Raw genomic sequence first — 24,306 nt, 5'->3', positions numbered from 1 at the left:
TTGGCACAATTACAAGTGAATTACTAAATACTTGCTCGGAATAAGTTGCTTATATTACAATGTAGTTGTTACATTATGTTTTTTTAAACGACACAACACCAAACCTGGATTCTTGCACAGCGATACAAAAGACAAATCCAGCGAAATTCTGCTTAAGTAGTTACATTTCTATGACTGGTCATTAATTTTTGTTTTAAACCTCTACTTTACAGTTTTAAAGGGAAAGTAAACTTAAAGTTATTGATCATTAGTGTTTAAAACAGACACATTGGCTAAGTTAAAGAATAAAGTAGTAAGTTAGCCTATCTAGCCTATGTCTGGTTAAAAGGTATTCATGGTCACATCTGCTCGCGTGTGTTTTGTTACCTTCAGGAGCGACATTTCGTCTCTGTGTTACAGTGTGCAGAAAATGGCAACTGCTCTCAGTGGACGCCCACCTAACAATCGGAAAGGCCGTATTTTAGGCATTATTGACGCCATCCACGACGCGGTCGGACCCCCAAAGCAAGCGGCCGCGGACAGGAGAACCGTAGAGAAGACATGGAAACTCATGGACAAAGTAGTGAGTGTGTTTACAGTGTTCCTGGTGATGACGCAACAGCGCTTCCTCTCTCTTGTCCCGCGCTCATACAGTTTTCCATAAGGTCGCTGGTTGGATACAGTGTGACTTTGTTTGCTCATTGGCAAGCGTGGGAAGTTTATTATTTGTATTTGTTATGTATAATGTCTATCTATCTATCTATCTATCTATCTATCTATCTATCTATCTATCTATCTATCTATCTATCTATCTATCTATCTATCTATCTATCTATCTATCTATCTATCTAGGAATCATATTCTGTTTGATAAATATCAAACAAACTTCCCCTGCTTATCCCTGAGTAAACAGTTCACATTGCATATATTCTGTAAGGTTACAAAATTAAGTTTTGCCACATTTATATATAGATATTTACCAGTATTTAATGAAAATTGTTTCATGGATGTGGCTCAAAAGTCAATGTTGCTCTGTAGGTAAGGTTATGTCAGAACCCCAGACTGCAGTTGAAGAACAGTCCTCCGTACATCCTGGATATCTTACCTGACGCTTACCAGCACCTGAGGCTGATCCTGTGCAAATACGAGGAGAGCCAAAGACTTGTTCAGCTAAGCGAGAACGACTATTTCAAAGTGTACATCGACAGCCTGATGAAGAAATCCAAAAGAGCCATCCGCCTCTTTAAGGAAGCCAAAGAGAGAATGTATGAAGAACAGTCACAGGACAGGTAAGAGCCCTCTTTACCTCATGGTCTTCTTTACATTTCACTGTGGTCTTTTTTACCCTTTTTTATTGTGAAATGAAAAGACCAAGGCTCTGACAGAGAATGGATCTTGGAAATTTACTTTGTCTCCTGTGTCTTTGCGTAACACATTTTGCTGATGTCTGTTTTAACACTAGCAGATGGTATTTAAGGCCACTTTCAAGTTTTATCACGGTTGTCAATCCCATAACTCGAAAAGTCTTTTCTTTTTCGACACTAATCCGTTCGGCTAGATGGACAAGGGAAGAGGTCAGGTCATGTGACTTCCCATCGGTCAGTTCAGTGAGTTTTTGCTGGTGTTTCACGTCAACTTGAATCACAACTAATTGTCATGGAAATGCAACTTTGATCAAGAACAGCAGCCCTAATAATGGGGTCTGACCCCTGTTGAATCTGAACTCTTGTTGGGCCAACCAGACCAAGTGTGTCCCAGGCATAAGCTGACACATGCACAACGCTTTCCCCGGGGGCCATTAGAACACTGGGTCGGCCTGTGCGTTTTAGACATGAAACACAGGCCTTGACTAAAGGGGAAAATCTTTGCATTCGGTTTTACTGACAGCCAAGCGTAACATTCCCAGTATCTGGTTTAAAGTGCAACCTAACGTCGATTAAATTGCATTTAGGCCACTGACTATTTAGGTAAATGATGCACTGTTTGAAAGTAAGACGTTTGATGCTGCCAGGAAATAAGAGTACTTTAGTTGTTGGTTTACGTCCCAGTATTTTTGAATAGCGACTCTGGCCTGCCTTTTGGCAGAAGAGTTTAAGTCATTTTTTTTCAATCCCAGCTTTTTAATTGCAGAGATGAAATGATAGAGCAAAGCCATGTGTATGGTAGAGGGGCTGAATGCATGTGTGTTTTTGGGGTGACGGGAGAGGTAAAGCAGCATTTGTTAGCCTGAGGACACTGTCTGGCAGGCGGGTCTGACACCCCTGCTGTATCCAGGAGCCATGACTCGCACTCTGGACAAAAGCAGAGATATCGTTTGACAGCCTATATATGTCTGTCATGCCATTCTGCTTCTAATCTCTGGGGAGTGATCCTCTATTACGATTCACAGCCTTTGGCTTCCTGTCCTACACAATGGACGGAACAGTAATGTGTCTTTTTAGAGATTGCAGGTGAAAAGAGGAAAAAGCAACTAAGGAATAGACAGAAAAGTCAATAGGATTAAAGAGCCAGAGAAGTGGCTTGTGGAGAGGAGAGTTCATTCATAGTGTGGTGGGGCTGTGGGGAGACATCAGTATGGAGAACTGGTCCCCGGCTCTCAGCCAGCCATCTTCACTGAGGCCCTGCATATGCTGTAGTAATTATACTTTTGCTCCTGAGACCAACAATGGATCGCTTTTTTCTGCCCTCCCCTCTCAGCGCCATCCTGCCATAAATATCATATCTGCAATGCAAAATGCAGTGAAGTATGTGGAGAACGAAAGTAGTGACAATTGCTTAACTTTTAGTGAGTTAAATTTCTGATTTGGTGTCTATCAGTTCACAGTAAACCAATTAAATCTAAAGTTTTTGGAATCATATTTTTACCCAAAGAAAAAAATCATATCCTTGCATTTTTATATTATATTTTGTCAGTTTCTGGGTCACAATATAATGTTTTTGTGATCTTTTTGTTTGTTGTGTGATCATTTACTCACTTTTCATCGGTTTTTGGCTGTGGGAGTTTATTTCTTATATTAAGTTCGGATTGTCCTTGTGTTTATGTTAAAATATTCATGTGAATATATCAGTATTATCTATTTTTGGAATCAGAATACCAATACAGTTTCATGATAAGGTAAAACCTGCAATGCTTTTAAGTATTGACCCCCTTTTGTACATCTCTTCTTGACCACATCTGTGTTTTTAATCTTCTGTGTTTACATTTTATGACAGCTGTGGGCAAACAAAAAATGTACCATAAGCCACTTGAGAGATGAAAAAGGGAACCAGTTCTTGTTTTCTGTTTCATCAATTGCACAATTTTTAACAGCATTAAATTTGGAACAGCTGTTATTTTTTAAATGGTACAGCAGAAATATAGACGCCCACTCTCAGATGGTTTTCTGCAAGTGCACGTGAGTTGACAGCGTCAACCTTTTTGGATGATTATACTGTGGTTCTGTTCTCCTTACTGGAACGGTCTAAATCCATTACTATCTATTAGTATTGACGTTAAAAGCAAGGCAAAACAGCGGTCTGAAAAAGACATGAATGGGCCGGATGTATCGAATCTAGAGGATGTTGGCAGGCTTCACTGTATATAGGTCTGAAATGGCTTGGAGTTCATGATCATGATCTCATGAGCTTGGACTATGTTATTTCTTTCTTTGGTGTCTTTTTGTTTGGCAGAGATAGATTGCGTTGTGGAAAAAAATATGGTGTGCAGTAGACCAAAAGAAATGCAGAACTTCACAAAACTTTTTCTCACTTACTTGCACACTTCTATATGTATCTAAATTGTCATTCACCAAGAAGTTAAACAAATGTTTTAATGTTCATGTGGTTTTGAGGTGTGATGGAGATACAGTCTTTAGATGTTCTGTTTTCAAACTCTGAAATAAATAGCTGAGGTTTGGCCTTTACGCAGGCCACAGACAGCAGGGACAGTCCAGGGAGCTGTTTTGCATTGGCACGTTGTTGTAACTATGAAATCACATGGTGTATTTATCCTCGTGTGTAGGTAATTGATGGACGAGCAGGCTGCTGGGTTACGCTCCTTTTTGCATCCCTGTCACCTCCACAAATGAAAAAGGCAGGGGAAATTATTCAAGCTCAGAATTTTGTATGGCATGCTTGACATCTAATATCCCTTCAGTTGAAGGCTATATGCTTTTCTGTAGCAGCCTGTTTAAGTCCCCTTTAAAAAGTTTTGGAAAGTTTTTCTTGTTTTTTGCTGTTATCAGGTACTTTATACTTTTGCCATCTTTGCATGTCTGCCTATGTAGACTTGAACACTGATGTAAGTTGCTCTCCGGAATGTTTACAATTTTCTTAAAACACAGGATGTTTACCGCCGTCACTCATGAACCATCCTTAATTCATGTTTGACCACAAATTTGTACACAATCCTACACATGTAAATGTCTGCAATGTCTTTAGGTACCCCGTTCTGTGATTGGCAAAATAATTGCACATCAAATCGCTCCGTGTGAGCAAATTGTTCTTTTGGACAATTTTTTTTTACTTTAAAAATTGGCTATAATGAGAATAGGGTGAGATTTAATTTTACAGGGCATCCTTTAGACCATCTAAACAACTAGTCGTTCAAGTAACCTACATGTAATGCTACATACACACCAAACGTCAAGCATTGCATTTCTCGCTCTAGATAACTAACGGGAATTAACTTTGTGTCATGCAAATTTTTAGCTTCCTTTAAATATTTTCAACTTGTGCAAAGATGCATTTGAGGCACATAGCAGGTGTTTTTGCGACAATTGTGCCGCCCAATTCACATCATGCGCATCGCTCTGTGCGAGTTCCCGTCTATTCGCTCCTTTGCATTGACTTTGTATGTAATCTGCTCATGTATATCGTTGATTTCGCGTTTGGTGTGTACACCCTTTTCGTTTGAAAAACATGTAGCTTTGCACATATCACACACCTCTTTGTTTTATCCGCAGAGAACACTTACTGTGGATAAACACAGTGTTCTGGTTGCTTGTAACTGCCATCTTTTGGAGCCCATTACCATCTGTTGTGAGTAAACAGAAAGGTTCAACACATTAAGGTACACAGAGCCTAATGTTACATTAACAGCCCTTCAGCACACAGAAACACACCCTTAAAACTCAATGGCACTGAATGGCACTTGAACCTTCCTGCTTTGTCAGAACAGACTAAACATAATTGCTAATGTGGCAACAAATGAGATTTTTCTTGGGAGTCAGTGGAAAAGGTCACTGATGCAGCTCTATCTTTTTTAAGACGTCGTCTGCGTCAGTGACGAGAAGTTGAAGTGAAAGTGCAGACTCTGATGGAAACAGAGTTGTGGATTTGAAACCGCTCGGTAGGGGAACTAAAGGAAGGTTCTGGGTTTCTTTTGACTCTAAGGAAGCAGAGAGCATCTTCAAAAGATAAACTCTAAGAAAAAAAATAAAGAAGTAGTTGTATGTTTGTTTGGTGCCTTCTGAACTACACACTTGCTACACATCTCTAATAGGTAACTGTACAAATGCCATTTTAGCTAATGCTTTAGTTAATGTTATTTTTAATGTAATATTTTCATTTCATTTGATAATCAATAAAACAAGAGGTAATCTCCCAAAACATCAGGAATCTAAGGAAATGACTTCTGTTATTGTTTATGTGCCTTTTATATGCTCTTTAAGACTGTATAATGATGTATGACACATCTGCCAGTACCTAGTACACTTGATAGTCTGCAGAAGGGCATGTTGCCCTGAGTTAATTGGAGTTATTTACAAGCTAAAAAAACCCTTCAAGGTTAATGACTTTCCCATAGAGGAAGATGGGTCCCTAAACCTTTTTTCAACCCCTGCCTCAGACATTTACAGCTGCATCTATACACACACAAACAAACGTTTAGTTAGCTCTGCTAATGGTTATTACTGTAAACTAACCACCAATGTTTTTTTTTTTACAAAAAATTGTCATTTACACGCACGCACGCACGCACACACACACACACACACAGGCACAATGAAGTTCAAACAGCCAAATAACAGTGGAATAGAGCCAGATTTTGCTTAGGGGTCTCCCTGCTTTCTGGTTACTGCTTTGTCTTTTTTCTCTTTGTTATATTCAATTGTTTAAAGGAAATCCGTTCTGCATTGGAGGGCTGAATAAATCCTCCCGTGGTGTTATTTTGACCACGTTTTTGTTTGTAGCTCTTAAATTGCCATGTCAAACGTCGCCCCAGTGCTGTGATTAATGAGTGAAGGTCTGTGTTTGGATAAAAGTGCAATTAGCATCCTTCCATTTTTCCGCCAATCACATCGCACACCATATATCCTGAACCCCCCAGCCCACCACGCCTCAGTTACCTCGCCGTCTGCTCTGCAGTGTGATGATGAGGTTCATCTGGTGCCCGGCTAATGAGGGAAAACACTTCATTATTGAGGAAGTCACGGATCAAAGACCAGCTTTTGAACATTGAGCTGCTTGGAAGCAGCATTCATCGGAGAAGCCTGTATTTTAAAATTTTAAGAAATCAAGCATTATACACACCTTGTGAGACATTGGCTAAGACCAATAAGGAAAGATGCTTGGATTTTTGACCTCTAGAGGAAGGGCAGATGCACGCACACATACCGGACACACTGTGCAACCCTATCTTTCTGTGCAAGACTGTCTATGCAACAAAATCTGTTCAGCTGCATTTTGCATAGGTATAATAATATTGCTTGCTCTGATCCGGCGCACAGCACTATTTAACCCTCTGTGTTTTGGTCATCTGGAAGAAAACTCACTAAAAAGGAAGTGCCCCACAACATCCTGTTTCCTGTCTGCATTTATCCTTTTAACATGAGCACACACAAGTTTCTTATCGAGCAATGCTCAGATCCAAGAGATGGTGGCCCCCTTACCCCTAAAACCATTTTCAAAATTGGGTATTTGGTGTGTTGCCTTAATAACTACTCTAATAGTTCATTTTAAGGAAACCCTGTACAATAATGCTAATTTCAAGCTAGTTCAAACACGCTATATAATGGCTAAAATTGTCCAGTAGGTGTACCTATAGTGGTGATGCATTAAAGGGAAGGAATTTTGAGACACGTCTCCAAATTTCAGGGGCTTTACCATATGAACTGACTAATGCGCTACAGCACACTGTCAGCAGTCTCATTAAAGCACCACCGCTCTATTAGAGACCCCAAATTAGCGGTTCAACCTAGCTGATCTCATCTGGAAAAGCTTGCACACTGGACGCCTCCGCTTTCCCCCCCAAAGTGAACATCTGATAAATTATGAGCTTTTGAGGAGGTTTCATTTGTGTCTCTGCTGGTGGTTTTAAATGTCAGAACATCTGCTCACCTCTTTTGCATTTGGCTCCCTAATACGTCCCTTGTTTTCTCAGTCTTTTTATTTCAGTCTTTGTCGCTTATCTCCAGTGTCTTGCGGCACTGTTTGTGCTTGTGAACTGAGTGGGTGGGTGTCACACGTTTCCTAGTGGTGAGAATGAATTTAGTTGAAACCGGAGCCCCCCGTTAAGCCGTTTGTGACAGCTCCTTGTCGTCTCAGTGACTATTAGTCTAAGTTAATACGCGTCAATGCTGCTTTTCTTTAACAGGAGGCACAGGTAGCAGGTGGAACTTCAGAATGGATTCAGATCAACCCGACAGTAAATCAATAGTAGTCTCGACAGCTGCGTCGCATGTGGTTCGATGTCTTGTAGAGAGAAATGTAGAGGAGCAGAAGATGAGAAAACAGGCCTTTTGTTTCATGTTTGTACTTATGTCCCCTCAGACTTCTGGGTTTGGTCCTGGTGAGATTCAGCACCGGAAGATGTGTGCTTTACAGAACAGAAACCTTCCTTGTTTCCTTAGTTTAGGGGATGGATGGCGTGTAGGGATGGGTTGTGAGGGTCAGCTAGCTATTCCACACTGACTTGTTTTTTAGTGAATGTAGAAACGTTTTTTCTTTTTCTTTTTCTATTTAGTGGTACTAGCTGTAGACAGTTAGATATTAACGACTTTGCATTCTAGTCCAATTATGTTGAACCCCATCTGGAATTTGGTTATGTAAATACCCTCATAAAATGCATTCAATCTGGATCAGGTGGACCCGAAGCCAGAATAATTACACAGGCCTTCCTTATAGCCGTTTAGTTAAAAAGTCATTCAAGTAACCCACAGAACTGTTGATTTTTTTTTTTATATGAGTAGTTTTGAATATCCCTAGCGGGGGTTTTTGATACGTGTTCATATTAGGGCGACTGAATTTTGAATATCAACAGTGAGCTTTCGCGGGTGTCCATATGGGACTGTTTTGTTCGTGTCTAGGTGCTGCTGGTCTTCTGGGAGTCTGGCTGACGTGCTTGATTTATTGTGATGCGTTTGCCTCTTTCTTTCTGTTTCCTTCTCATATGTTCTGCAGCACACATACACCAGCGGGCCATCTGAGCCCAGTCACCATCCACTTCTGTTTTGAATGAAATCCCTGGAGACAGGCCGAGAACAAACAGCTTGGAGTCTGAGCACTTAAAACACTGACTACATACAGATCATATCCTTATGAAACATGTTATCCTTCGGTAGCCTAATTGTGTTACATTTGTACAGTTGTGAAAACCGTAGATCTGTTCCAATGCGTAGTAAGCTGCCAACTTTAAAATATGCATCGACTACAAACATACATACTTTTTCATACTGTAAAGCATTATCGCTTACAATGCTTTTAACTAATTTAAACCCAGTTTTTGTGTTTGCTCTGTGAAAGTGAGAACCTTGGTGAGCACCAAGTTCCATTTGTAGTTTTAACACCGCCTGTATAGGCAGTAGATGACAAGCAACTTGGGTACTACTTAAAGTTTCTTAGAGGTGTGGGCCTGTATATGAATTCTCATAGCCGTCTCTATACATTCAGTTGATAGAAATGAACCGTTTATGTGTATGAGTAGATGAAACCTCAGGCTTGACGTTTAAAGCAGCCACAGAAGAACACCTGCTGGATCTCTGAATAGCTTTTGTCTTTTACCGCTGTAACAGCGGTGACCTCATCAGAGGGACCACATAAACGTTTCTGTCGGGCTGTGCATTGTGCTGTCAGAGTATGTTGAAGTACACAGGATGGAAACTCTGAGCTGGCAGCATCTTCTTTTCTTCTCTCTCTATGATCAGAAACTTCCCTAAGACTCGACTCGGTGTGACACGGCCCTGAAACCACCCGGAGCGCTGTGACTGACTCGCTACCTTGGTGTGAAAGCCTGTTAAACTGTCAGACTGGATTTGTCCCTCTGGGATTGGCTGCCTTCAGTCTGTCACTCAAACTGGGGGATGTGTCACTCATTTCTGGGTGTGAGAGATACCGTGCAGTCTCTTTATTTTTGTATAAACACACAATGCGTGTATTTTGATAACCCTAGCTTTTTAGTTTACCTTTTTAGATTAATTAATTTGATGACATGGTTTTATACTTCCACCATATATTGCTGCCATAATATCAAAACTACCTCGCTACCTCTTAGCAACCACCCACAACTCCATAGCAATCACATGGCTTTGTGATGACAAGCACCCACAACACCCTAGAATTGTGTTGCCTTTTAATATATTTGTTTATTTATTTTTAGGCACCTTTAATTTCAATGGAAATTGTTTAGTTACATCAGATCTTGTGCATTCCTACCTGGCAGCTTTCTCGTATCGGTGCCCTTAAGGTAGCGAATAGCTACCTCATTAGTTCATTATCAACTTTTAATTCTAAACAGCTTGTTTTTAATTAGAATAATGAGCCTCCCGGATATCCCAGACCTTTTTTTTATTAAAACATCATGGTTAAGTGCTTGGACAAGCCCCCACTGCAAGCTATGAGGGTGTGTATGTTGTCTTTAAAGGCTCAGATCAAACTGATAAGGCCGGATAGATCCTCCCAACAACCTTCCTCAACTGAAACCAATATTGATCCACACTTTCCCGGAAGCAGCGTTCTCTGAGAACAGATAGCCAAAGAACAGATTTATTATGAAACAAGAGGAGGAGAAAGAAACTCATCACTTTTTTATAAGAACAGTTCTCTGGCCTCTGGAACTTTTGCAAACAAATCTAAGAACCCACGCTACCTGTGTTACTTGCTTGAGGCATGTTCCCAATAGACAGACTGAAAAAATTTGACATGATCTGTTCTAAAATTCATCTTTTGGCCACTTAGAACAGAAACAGTGACAGGAAATGTTGCGGTTATGAAAGCCGACAGGATCTGGAAATGCCAGATTTGAACTCGCGTCTCCCAAGGAAGCACAACAGCTCAAAGTTTAAGAACATGTGAACTAGCTGCCAGGCCTTGGCCCTTAAAAAGAGGAAGGTTGGAGGAAAGTAAATATCAAAAATTTTTGACTCATTTCTTATTCAAATATTTGGGAAATGATACCGTGGCAGGACATTAAAAGCCAAGAAAATTTTGTTTACGTCACATCCCAGCAAAGTCATGACTTGACATTTGCTATTGGGAGTTGATGTGGTATTATGGGAGCGAGCACATTACTGGAAAAATGTATAAAAATTATGATTCAGTAACATTTTTGGTCAAGGTTCCTGGAATAGAAAACTGGAGTGGCATTTATAAACTAGTTGTTGTAGACAAGTATACAAAGTCATCAAATATAACAGTCATGCGTTGCATCTGAAATTGCCTACTTCCATACTATACAGTAGGTGAGATAATTTATAGTATAAAAAAAAACAGTAGGCAAAAAGTAGTACTACTTCCAACAAGATTTTGAAGTGTGCATTCAATGGACACTTTTTAATATCCTGTGAACCTCCGGGAGAGAAGTTACCCAAGGAAGAAGAAGATATTACCCAGCAAACTTTTTAAAAATTTTAACAAAAAGAATATTTAAAATTTAGGAAAGCTGTAACGCAGCTGCATTCAAATGCAAACGAACAAGGAAACAATAGTTTCTTGTGGTTAAATTGCATTTGTTTCTCACAGTTAAAAGGGCCCCGGTTCGAGCCCGGTTCAAAAACAGTACATCCAAATTTTATTCAAAGTAACCCATATTCATACTAGATAAAACACAGTGTTTTTAGCGTTAGATAAGTGGGTACTTCATCTAATTCGGTAGGTACTGTCACACTATGCGATTTTCGTTTTAGGGATGGACTTTTTAATCATTTAAATTGTGTCAGAATTGTTTAATATTTTAGATATGATTCCAAAACTTTTAGACCCTCTGTGGAGACTCTCAGATTATCTCTGTCTGGTGCAGAGCATAAGATGTCTCATGCTTTTCAGAGCAGTTGATTTCTACGCATGGGAAATCTGTCCAGCTGTTGTGGTAAGTTTCTGCCTGTGATGACCGATCTGACAGCCGTACCCTATGCAGCTTCCTAAAGTAATCACCAAACAATCTGCTCGGCTCTGTTGTGCTTTACCAGGAAACAGGATGTTGCTGGGCTGTAGATATAGTTTTACTTTGTTTTTAGCATTTGTTTGGACTATACACTGTAAAACTAGCTGCGAGGTTGAGACGTTACGGAATTAGTTACCGTATAGATGCGAAGCTGCTTGCTGAAACAAATTTGTGATTAATAAAGCTATCTATTGAGTTGGCTTTTTTACAGCTAGTCATCTTCGTCACTGATGAGTTGCCAGGACAAGGCATGAAATAATGTGAGGTCACATGCACCTTGTTACATCAGCACAATTTGATTTCATACCCGTAAGTGCAGTCAGAGGTTAGTTCGAGCTTGTGTACAGTCCCATCACTTTAGCAGAGCTATTCAAACAGGAAGTTGCTTGAATCGTCCATTCTCTTTAAACCAGTCTAGGCTCTGTCTGAGCTGAGGATACAGGGTTTGTAGGTGCTTTCATAAAGCATTGTAAAGCATTTTTGCACTGTAAACAAACAGTAAAATGCTATGATATATCAAAATGTTGCTCACTCGCAGAATACATGATCACTTCCTGGGAAGACATTGAAACTGATGTAGAGCTTCTTCAACAAACACAGCAATCGATCCTGCTGCTATGTAGAGCCAGTGGTCACTGGGTGTGTAGGAGTATGTTGTTTTGTTAAGGAGACCCTGTGTACATAGTTTCACTTTATTACAGGAAATGAAAAGACACATCTTCATGTGTTCTGGAAGTGATGGTTAAAAAATTTGATCCCAGGATATCCACTTGGTTAGCACAGCAAGTCCTTCACTTGAAAACCGTACATGAAGAAATATGAGTGTATGCAGTGAGCTTAGCTTTGCACCGACAGGAATTTTTAGTTTTCCATTGCTAAGTTATGCAATAATCGAGAAATGATCAAAAATAAATCACAAAAAATAAGTTTACCATTGCATAAAAACTATTGAGGCAAACTGACAGAGTGACCAACCATAATTTTTTTACATTATCTGTATAATTTTTTTTTAAAGTGCTCCCAGTAGACTTCAATAGTAAGTGCTATACAATTGTGGGGTGTGTGTTTTATTAAATTTTATGTTATACTCAAATGTAGATCTTGGCATAAGTTGCAGGTTTAATGCATTTGTTGGCTTTGGAGGCTATTAAAAGCATTACAGCTATAAAGTATACAAAGTTTACATCATTAAAATGGTTTTTTTTAGGAAGAGAGAACATATGCATTAGAGGTAGACCGATTAATCGGTTTTGCCGATTAATCGCCACCGATAGTGCATTGGTGGAACAATTATCAATCGGTCCAAAAAAAATCCATGCCGAGTTTTTCTGAGTGCGTTTATAGCTTCATATCAGAGTCCACAGCTGTAACTTTCTGTGGTTTTGAGCTCTATGGGTTACATTATGTCTATCATTTTATGTTATATAGAATCGTATGTGTCTGCTGCTATTGTGTTGATTATTGTTTGCTGTTTAGATAAGACTGTGTGTCATGTATTGTGCATGTTGGATGCTGTTCTTTTATAGTAAATGCCTTTTAGGCATCAACAATGTGCTAATATTTATCTGTCTGTTTATGCATGTGTTCATGAAACCATCTGCTGGCAAACAGGGCAAAAGAGAGAACACATGGGTTAGGTAAATAAACTACGTAGAGAAAGGGGTCTTTTACTCATGAGCTTGAGTAAGGCAGCGTGTTGCAAGTGACACAGGAGAAAGGAATGATGGAGTCTCCCCTCAGCATGAGAGTTTTGAAGAGGACCGGCTTACTGAAAGTTCAGCCATTTCTCAATGCGATCATACCCGGGGATCACCCAGAATAGCCAGTTACACACACTGACGCACACTCTCCTCAGAGAAAATTACTGGGAGTTCCCCATCCTCATCCAGCTTGTGATGCGCGATGCCCGTAAGTTTACTCCCTGCTCATACACAGAGAATTAATGCTGCTATTATTTGTTGTTGGCTGCGGCTAGGCGATAGCTAAAAAATATCTTCGTAAAACTTAGTTTTTTTTTCTTGTAATATATTCATATGTAATCTGATCTCCATATACTTGATATTTATGTTTCCTATATATATGTACATACATTTTATATGTACTTTGAAATGACTTAAAGGGGATTTTTCTGAAAAGGGAAGATTCATCATTTCCACCAAACAACCTTAGTTGCCAAGTAGGTTTTAAAACTGCTTAATGCAAATATAGTAAAAATAGTTTAAATATTTTGGGCCTTATTATAATTCATAAAAAAACTAACTATACGAACATAAATCATAGTTTCAAATGTATGCCATTTAAAATTAGTCTTAACATTCTCGCAGGTCAATACAATTTCCTGTTTGAGCATTGTTTTACTAAGCGTCATGTTGGAAATGCATTATAAACCGCCCCTTACAGGTCATAAGTGCTCACAGCCCGAGGCCTGTAGCCCATCTGCTAGGATGTGGTGAGACGGACATGAGCAGGGTTGAGACGTCTAGTAATTATACGCCTATGGCTCAGTCATGCCAGTGCGAGGTGCAGCATGTGGGTGGTGAAGAGGAGGATGGAGTCTTTCTTTAGAAATGCTGACTGTAAGAGCTCAATGACACGTGCTTAGTCACTTTGTGGGCGCGCAGATGCCATTTTATTTATCTGTCCATTCTTTATAATAATGAAGAAAGCCGTTTGACCACTCAAGTCACGCTTGCCATTCATTAAAAGATCAGAAATGTTAACACTACAGGAAATGTAACCTTGATGAAGGAAGTGAAGAGGACAGAATGTGTGTATATGATTTTTATATAAAAAACCTTAGCATGTCCTGACCTGTTCTCATTATACTCTGTATATAGTCGCAAGCATACAGCTGTCAGATTTTATATTCCTTTTTTTATGTAATTATATGGTTAATTTGATTAAAAATTGAAAGAATAAACCTGTAACAAAAGAAAAGTTGAATCGTAGAACTACTTTAGAAGTGAAACTGCAGCATCTGGGCTGCAAAGGACATGGGATGTTTGAGTTTGTTTGCAAACTTTTGTTTGAGTTTGTTTGCTTGTGTCTGTGGTATGTGTGCGTTTGTACATGCAAGTGCATGTGGAGGCGCCAGGCAGGGGCCGACAAGGGCAAATACTGACATTTATTAGTTATCTGGAATGATTGATGGTGGGCTTTGGTTTAGACGCTGCATGTTGTCCTGCACTCGTGTCTAAGGCCACTATGTCCTGTTCGACTGCTGTTCAGAGTCATTGCAGTCAGTTGAGGTTCAGTTCTGAAGGCAGTTATCGGTTTGAGGCTAAACCAGTGACTCACGACTGATCTGTGATCAGTGCAGGCTGGCGCCCACACCAAACTGCTCTCAGATATTTTGGCTTGACTTTAGTATCCACATTATCTTGATTAGTATCAGTTAGAATGAAACTAGACCTTTTACTGAATTTGTCTCTTTATACCTGATACACTTGTAGTAAAAAATTTGATGAAAATGTATAATTAAATGTTTATTAAGATTTTCACATTAAGATTAAGTCTTTTGCATTTCTCATGAGAAGGGTTTTCTGACCAATGAGGAGTTGAAAAGGGTAGGACTTAAAAACGGTAATTATTGCAATTTTATGCAAGGATGCTAGCAGTGCAAAAATTGAACACTTTATCTTTGAATCTCATGAGCTAAAAACAACTCACAGCTATAACCTTTAATGGGATGACATGTTTTTTACACCTGCTGTCTAAAGACATATGCATAACCAACCCACACACACATTACATGACTTATCTCCTATTCACACAGCACTAATTCATGTTGGAGGTGCAATAGCAGAATCAGAAGTGCAGACAGACACGAAGCTGTTTTGCTTGTGTTGAGTGCAGCAAAAGAGACAAAAGCAGTTACAACCTGTAGAACGGCTCTATGTCATAACACTAAGTAAAAAACATGCAGGCCATGCGGGACGTTCAGCTCTTTGTATATGCATACATTATAGATATATTATAGTGCAATTATTATATCTAATGTACAGTATGTTCAGTGTTAATTTGCGTTTCTGTACTTGTGCATATCACTTGTTTTTGCAAAACTTGTTCATATTTTTGCACGTGTAATTCTTCCTTTTTACAGTTCTGAGCATTTACCATAACCTAAACTTCAGTCCGTTTCTTAAATGAAGCAAAATATAATTCGGGAAATGAAATGCTTCACTTGTCGTTTTTTGGTCAAAAATACAATGCGTTTGAAACAGTAACAGCTAAACATCAGATAAACACTATCTTTTGCTTTACGAGTCAGGGTGTCAATACCACAAACATTTACGCCTTTCATATGCTGGCCTGTGTCTCGCTGTTCTTCCGTTTATTTCAGTTGCACAAACTTTGGCATTTTGACTTGTGAAAAGGCAGTTTCGCATATTTTTTTTGATGTTTACATAAATAGTTTCTTTCACATCTACCACTTTTAAAAAATATGGGCCATTGTTGGGCTATTGTCTCAATGATTGTTACACTTTGTGCTGAACATGAGAAGAACACAAGTCTGTGTGTGTGTTGTTATTGTTTTGGTTGTGGGTTACATGTTGTACTGTGTGTGTTTGTGATTGCGGGTTTTATAGCATTCGTTGACTGAAAGAAACAGCATGCAGCGTGTTTTAGATCCAGCAGCTAGAACACAATTAGACTTTGAGCCAACAGCAATTATCTGTCTGGGGTGAGACCGTCTGTATTGTAATTCTCTTTCTCTCTCTCTCTCTCTCTCTCTCTCTCTCTCTCTCTCTCTCTCTCTCTCTCCAGTCCATACTCACTCACTCACTCACTCACTCACTCCAGTCCATACTCACTCACTCACTCACTCCAGTCCATACTCACTCACTCACTCACTCACTCACTCACTCACTCACTCACTCCAGTCCATACTCACTCCCTCCCTCCCTCCCTCCCTCACTCACTCACTCAAGTCCATACTCACTCACTCACTCACTTACTCACTCCAGTCCATACTCACTCACTCACTCCAGTCCATACTCACTCACTCACACCAGTCCATACTCACTCACTCACTCACTCACTCACTCACTCACTCACTCACTCCAGTCCATACTCACTCACTCACTCACTCACTCACTCACTCACTCACTCACTCACACCAGTCCATACTCACTCACTTACTCACTCACTCCAGTCCATACTCACTCACTCACTCACTCCAGTCCATACTCACTCACTCACTCACTCACTCACTCACTCACTCCAGTCCATACTCACTCACTCACTCACTCACTCACTCCAGTCCATACTCACTCACTCACTCCAGTCCATAATCACTCACTCACTCACTCACTCCAGTCCATAATCACTCACTCACTCACTCACTCACTCCAGTCCATACTCACTCACTCACTCACTCACTCACTCACTCACTCACTCCAGTCCATACTCACTCACTTACTCACTCACTCCAGTCCATACTCACTCACTCACTCACTCACTCACTCAAGTCCATACTCACTCACTCACTCACTCACTCACTCACTCACTCCAGTCCATACTCACTCACTCACACCAGTCCATACTCACTCACTCACTCACTCACTCACACCAGTCCATACTCACTCACTTACTCACTCACTCCAGTCCATACTCACTCACTCACTCACTCACTCACTCACTCACTCACTCCAGTCCATACTCACTCACTCACTCCAGTCCATACTCACTCACTCACTCCAGTCCATACTCACTCACTCACTCCAGTCCATAATCACTCACTCACTCACTCACTCACTCCAGTCTATAATCACTCACTCACTCACTCACTCACTCACTCCAGTCCATACTCACTCACTCACTCACTCACTCCAGTCCATACTCACTCACTTACTCACTCACTCCAGTCCATACTCACTCACTCACTCACTCACTCACTCACTCACTAACTCAAGTCCATACTCACTCACTCACTCACTCACTCACTCCAGTCCATACTCACTCACTCACTCCAGTCCATACTCACTCACTCACTCCAGTCCATACTCACTCACTCACTCCAGTCCATACTCACTCACTCACTCCAGTCCATACTCACTCACTCACTCACTCACTCCAGTCCATACTCACTCACTCACTCCAGTCCATACTCACTCACTCACTCACTCACTCACTCCAGTCCATACTCACTCACTCACTCACTCCAGTCCACACTCACTCACTCCAGTCCATACTCACTCACTCACACCAGTCCATACTCACTCACTCACTCACTCACTCACACCAGTCCATACTCACTCACTTACTCACTCACTCCAGTCCATACTCACTCACTCACTCACTCACTCCAGTCCATACTCACTCACTCACTCCAGTCCATAATCACTCACTCACTCACTCACTCACTCCAGTCCATAATCACTCACTCACTCACTCACTCCAGTCCATACTCACTCACTCACTCACTCACTCCAGTCCATACTCACTCACTTACTCACTCACTCCAGTCCATACTCACTCACTCACTCACTCACTCACTCACTCACTCACTCACTAACTCAAGTCCATACTCACTCACTCACTCACTCACTCACTCCAGTCCATACTCACTCACTCACTCCAGTCCATACTCACTCACTCACTCACTCACTCCAGTCCATACTCACTCACTCACTCCAGTCCATACTCACTCACTCACTCACTCACTCCAGTCCATACTCACTCACTCACTCCAGTCCATACTCACTCACTCACTCACTCACTCACTCCAGTCCATACTCACTCACTCACTCACTCCAGTCCACACTCACTCACTCCAGTCCATACTCACTCACTCACACCAGTCCATACTCACTCACTCACTCACTCACTCACACCAGTCCATACTCACTCACTTACTCACTCACTCCAGTCCATACTCACTCACTCACTCACTCACTCCAGTCCATACTCACTCACTCACTCCAGTCCATAATCACTCACTCACTCACTCACTCACTCCAGTCCATAATCACTCACTCACTCACTCACTCCAGTCCATACTCACTCACTCACTCACTCACTCCAGTCCATACTCACTCACTTACTCACTCACTCCAGTCCATACTCACTCACTCACTCACTCACTCACTCACTCACTCACTCACTCACTCACTCACTAACTCAAGTCCATACTCACTCACTCACTCACTCACTCACTCACTCACTCACTCCAGTCCATACTCACTCACTCACTCCAGTCCATACTCACTCACTCACTCACTCCAGTCCATACTCACTCACTCACTCACTCCAGTCCATACTCACTCACTCACTCACTCACTCCAGTCCATACTCACTCACTCACTCCAGTCCATACTCACTCACTCACTCACTCACTCACTCACTCACTCACTCACTCCAGTCCATACTCACTCACTCACTCACTCCAGTCCACACTCACTCACTCACTCACTCACTCACTCACTCACTCACTCACTCACTCACTCACTCACTCACTCACCCACTTACTCACACTCACATGTTTGATGAATGTTTGTTTACGTGAAGTGAACAATGGTCAATTTTGTAATGAGATTATAAATGTAATTCTTAATGTTTTATTGGAACATTTCTAAATATGTGCGACAGTGTGTGACTTATTTATGTAAATGTTATACTTCCTTTGGCATTTTTACTGTCAATGCATTACTCATTTCATTTGCATCTCTTACTGAACATGTAGTTTACTTAATTCAGCCAGTATGAAAATATAAGACCAGGAAATACTGTGAAGTATTCAACCTGTGCTGTGTAATAATCATTAACAGAAGTCCGCATTAGCCAAGCAGGGTAATTTGGCCAAGTTGTTATGTTATGAACATAATGTGCGCTACTGTATGCCATATCAAACATTGGCTAAACATACTCGCCTACACATTTGTAACCTCTATCTAACATAGAGGCAGAGAGAGAGAGAGAGAGAGAGAGAGAGAGATGTTGTAATTGACTCAGTGAAATGGGATAAAATCTCTCTAAAATCCATAGACCAACTGGCACAGAGGGCTGGCTGTGAGGGACCAATCAGTGAGATGCTTGGATGGCTACTGTGGGCCTGTGTAACACGCTAATCAAATGCCTTTGTGATAGCTGACTTGTATGTGTGTGTTTGTGTACATACACACATGCGCACATAGACTGAAACACTGATGCCAGCAGAGACAGTTTGGGTTATTTAGTTTATTAGATAAGCTAATCAATGAAACCGTTTAGGCTTTTTTTTTAAATTGATGAAAATTTTGGTCTTTCCAAAGCTGATTCATCATAAATAGCGTGTTGAGTTGATTATGGTTTGTGGGATAATATTTAGCTGAAAGTGGATTTGAATCAATATGTCAATGTGGTAGGAATGATGGGATTGATTTCTCTGTGGCTCATCTCTGTTGCAGAGCACATTCTCTTTCGTTCTCTCTAGAGCTTTTATATTTTCTCTTCAAAGGAAAAGTTGGTCCCCCAAAATAAGAATCTGTCACTGTTTACCAATGTCCTGGACACTCCTATGTAAAAAATTTCAGCTATATTACAAACGTCAATGGAAATACGTCAAGCTCTGAAATGATGACAGCACCATAAAAGTTATGATATTTTGATCTTTATCCAGACTGTTTATGATGCAGTTGTTTGGCTGTTAGATGACCAGTTGTATAGATGCCTTATAAATTGTTACTCCAGTTCATATTCACTTTCACTAACAAGAAAAATGAACAAAAGTCAAAATATGTCAGCATTTCTCAGTCCTCCACAGAAAATAAAACTCCATGTGAATTTAGAAGGAATTTAGGATGAGTAAAAGATGACAGAGTTTTAAGTACTATCACTTTAATTAATCACAAGTGTGATTATGAAGAGTGCCAGAGAAGGGACAGGCTGTCAAAATGAGGCATACAAAGGCTGCTGGCAAAGCTCTGAATGGTTGTATAATTTGTAATACTTAAAGCTGAAAGGGAAGGAGGAGCTGGTGCACAAACACAAAGAGATGGGGGTGTGCAGGATGTGGTAGGAGTATATCAAAAAAGCTTGATAGACAGGGTGGGGTTAAGGGGAATTTCTGCAGGGGACAAGGCACGTTGACAAAACCAGCCCCCAACCCCCTGCCCGTTTCATTTCCTGAGGCACATGTGTCTTCCCTTTCCCCCGGGGTAGACCTTAACCAGGCAGGGGTCTGATGAGACAGAAGTGTCCCCGTTCTTTGTTTTGATTGGCACAGGGCAGTTTTCTCCAGACGTTCACACACACACCACCCAGGCAACCCAGCCCCCAGAAACAGAGACGGAAAAGCCTGGAATTAATATTCTTATACCCAACTTCAAAGAGTCTGCCTTTGAGTCTCTGTTTATGTGCAGGTCAGAGATGAGAGAGATAGAACTGGGGGACAACTTTGAGCCTCAAATGGTTGATTAGTCTACTTTATCCTTTAAGGGTTTGTTCACCCAAAAATGCTAAATCTGTCATTATTTACTTCCCCAGCATGCAAAATCGTATACATTTTGTGTGTGGAACAGAGATGTAATTATCTTGGATAATATTTTTATGCAGTGAAAGCCACAAGAACCTATTCACTTTGATAGTATAAAAAAATAAGACATTGAGGCGATTATTCACATTTATATTTTTATTTATAAATATAAATATATTTATATATTTATATATATATATATATAAATAATATATATATATATATATATATATATATATATATATATATATATATATATATATATATATATATATATATATATATATATATATATATATATATATATATAAATAATATATATTTTTAGCTAAACTATAACTTTAACCCAGGGTTCAGAAAAAGCCTCATTCATTGCTCATCTGAATTTGATTTTCTATCTGTTTAATTTTAATTACAATGTATGTGTCACGTACGAGATTTATGCATGGTTGAACAAGCTGATGTGCACCAGTCTTTAGTCACTTTTCTCATAATTGAACTGATTGTATTGTAATTTGAACTTGCACTTTGAATCCTGACCACTGTGAGCGGTGAGGAGCGCCTGCTGTCTCTAAGGACTCACTATAGAACGATAATGAGACTGAAATTGCTCTTTTATAGAAAATGTTTGGCCCACAATTTTGTTTTCATACAATTGCGGGTAATATCCTACATGCTGTCGCTGTTATCTTTGCTCTCAAATAGCATTTAGATCCGCATACAAGGAATTAGCGAATTTAACATAAGGGGGTGGGGTGGGGGGTTGTTAATGAGCGAATGAAATATTCCGGCCACATAAATTGGTGTTTGGAAGCATTTGCATGTTAATGACTTAGCCCTGAGCAGAGCCACACATTTCCATTTCATTATTTGAATATTATTTCGTTACATTGCATAAGCTCTGTTTCTGTTTACACTGGACCGTTTTAATAAAACATGCATTGCCTTACATAAAATATACGAATGTAGCTTTGTTACTTTTTGTGAAGCTCTGTGTATTTATTCTCACAAAGGTATCACTGTATCAGAGAAACTGCAGTTCCTTTACGCAGATCACACTAAGGCGGCAAAACAACGAGGAGATAAACAAGTGTGAATAAAACTTTGAGATGAGATTAAAAGCTCACAACATCTAAGGATTCATCTGAAGCCCCCAGCAGGGCAATTTCTTTGTTCTTTTTCTTTCAGCGTTTACCTCAATTTTAAACGCAGTTGTTGTGGTTTCTTTTTAAGGTTGAGTGATGTTTCTTTACTGCATGTGCTCTTTGCGCTGTAGTGGAACTGTAAAAATCTCATCTCAACCTTAAATTTAAAGTTTTCTATCAGGTTGGAGTGGAAATAAAGCAGGAGATGAGGAATGAAGGCTGCGGATCAGATAACTGCCAGAAAGCGCTCACATAAACTCAGCTTTACTGGCTTACCTAAAGCTGAAAATGCCTGCTGTTGGTGACTGTATAGAGGTAGATTCAATGTAAGGCAGTGATTTAACCCTGGAGAACCCAAGAAGATTTTGGGTAGCAGCAATTAACATTGGCCAAATTTGACATCGTGGGTTCTCAAGGTTTAATATACTTCTTCTGTATATTGAAAACCAGTGAAAACCATATTTTTACATTTTCTATATCATTATAAATGGTGCTTCCACAATAAAAGGATGTTCTGTATATTTGTCAATGCATTGCAACGTGGTTGCTAGGGTGTTCTGTGTGATTGCTAGGTGGATTTTTACTAAACCGAGTTTCTAGGATATTCTGTTCATAGATATGGATACATGTATATGTGATTCGATCGCTCCACATACGTTGACGTGTCCGCCATTTTGGAACGGTCCAGTTACAGACGTCACTCACACTTTTCCAGGATACCACTACATTGCGCAGCCTCTGGTTCATAAGCCCTGTAGAGATTTATATCCTAGAATATATTTATATTCCCAAATTAAAAGAATCTAGCCCTATTAATATAGCCCAAATACAAAAACTTTTTCATAAATGAAATAATCTTACTTTAATATTAACAGCCGATAAACAAAACCCTTTAACATTTAATTCCCAGGAAAAGCAACACTTGGCAACACTGCCTTGAACCGTTCCAATATGGCTGATGACTTGTGTTTATAAGCCCATAGTAATAGTCACTGATGATTTATCTATTTAATAATATAGGTCTATGATTCTGGTCCCTTTATTACAGATTTTTGTCTGCTAGGCATAAAGTCCAAATGGCTGTGAAGGTTACCTACAAATATGGAGATTAGGAAAAGATATACAGTCATTACCAAGTAATAAATTTGACATTCGCTTTAGTTGTTTTTTTCTGTCTCTTTTCATTTTTACGTCCTGACTGTTTGGTAATTTAAACAATACAGTTACTGGAATCCCATCAGTTTTTCATGAACATGTTCAAAGCATCTGACTTTGCGTGGATTAAAGTGTGTGCGAATATGAAAGAGATGAGGGGTTGTGACAGCATTGATTTAGTCATAAAACAAACTTGTGATGTCTCACCCCCCATACAATAGTTTCTTCCTGCCACCTCCCATCTCCCCGTCCTCGCCCCATTACAGATCATGAAGACCACTTCAAGGTTTAGCTGTTTAGTGGGAGAGCACACAGCAGCACTTGCCTAATGGACAAGCTTGTTTGTCAGATCCTCTGCAAATTATTGTCAACAATTTTAATAATTCATAGTGATTTGTGTATGGGTGTTGCCGGTAATTTGTACGCTTGTGTGTGTGCGCATGTGTGAAGCAGATTGGCCTGCAGCAGGAGGTCCTGATAGATATCTCATCAGTGCTTCAGCTCTGAGAGGTCTTTGCTATTACCATACTCTCTCACTCTATCTCTCTTTCCCTCTCTCTTTCTGTACGGTCCTGCTGCGCAGCAGACTGCCAGGTGTTTTATTGATGAGTCATGTCGCTGGCCTGGTGCGCTCACTTCTGCAGGGAGCCTTCAGATAAAGGACGGACAGAAAGGAACGAGTAAATTCAACACTAATTACTTCAGTACCCATCTCTCATTTATTTTCTATTCTCCCATATATACGCTTGCTGCTGCTTAGTTCTCATCATTTTAAATCATTGTTTCATTGTAGGTAAATGAGTGCCTAACAATAATGCAGTTAAATTGTTAAGGCTAGCACTTGGTTGTGAGTGTTGGGTTATTTCTTTTATGAACTTAAAACCATTGGTGTATTTGGTGTATTATACAAGTGGTGGGATTTTTTTCCTATTCTGTTAGATATATTACTGGATTTTGCAGAAATGGCTAATAGCTTATCAAGCTGCAGTTTAATGAAGCCTCCACAGCTCACAGGCCACAGCTAAAAAAAAACAGGTGAAAGGTATTTGTTCTGTAATATTTGGTAGCACATTCCTTCTGCATATCGAGCAAATATCACCTGCCATAGAGCTGTGCTAACTGACAGCCGCCTGGCCTAATGACAGTGTTTATGATAAAGGGTGTGTGCTGCTGAAGTAGGTCAACAAGAAAGTGAAACACAATAGCATTGCAAAGTC

The 24,306-nt window shown here is 40.0% G+C and overlaps 1 protein-coding gene across 2 annotated transcripts in view; it reads left to right on the top strand.

Annotated features, from left to right (window-relative positions):
• Positions 1-409: 409 nt before the first annotated feature.
• The window catches only part of cblb (Cbl proto-oncogene B, E3 ubiquitin protein ligase), a 60,216-nt gene continuing 36,319 nt past the window's right edge, over positions 410-24,306 (top strand). For both annotated transcript variants that reach the window (XM_065258772.1, XM_065258764.1), the window contains exons 1-2: positions 410-562; positions 1,018-1,268. In XM_065258772.1, the coding sequence (XP_065114844.1) occupies positions 410-562; positions 1,018-1,268 (404 nt within the window). The remainder of the gene's footprint in view (positions 563-1,017; positions 1,269-24,306) is intronic.

The sequence above is a fragment of the Paramisgurnus dabryanus genome, chromosome 10 (genome assembly GCF_030506205.2).
Source record: "Paramisgurnus dabryanus chromosome 10, PD_genome_1.1, whole genome shotgun sequence".
Lineage (NCBI taxonomy): Eukaryota > Metazoa > Chordata > Actinopteri > Cypriniformes > Cobitidae > Paramisgurnus > Paramisgurnus dabryanus.
The sequence above is the reverse complement of the archived record's forward strand: the minus strand, read 5'-3'. Positions and strand labels throughout refer to the sequence as shown.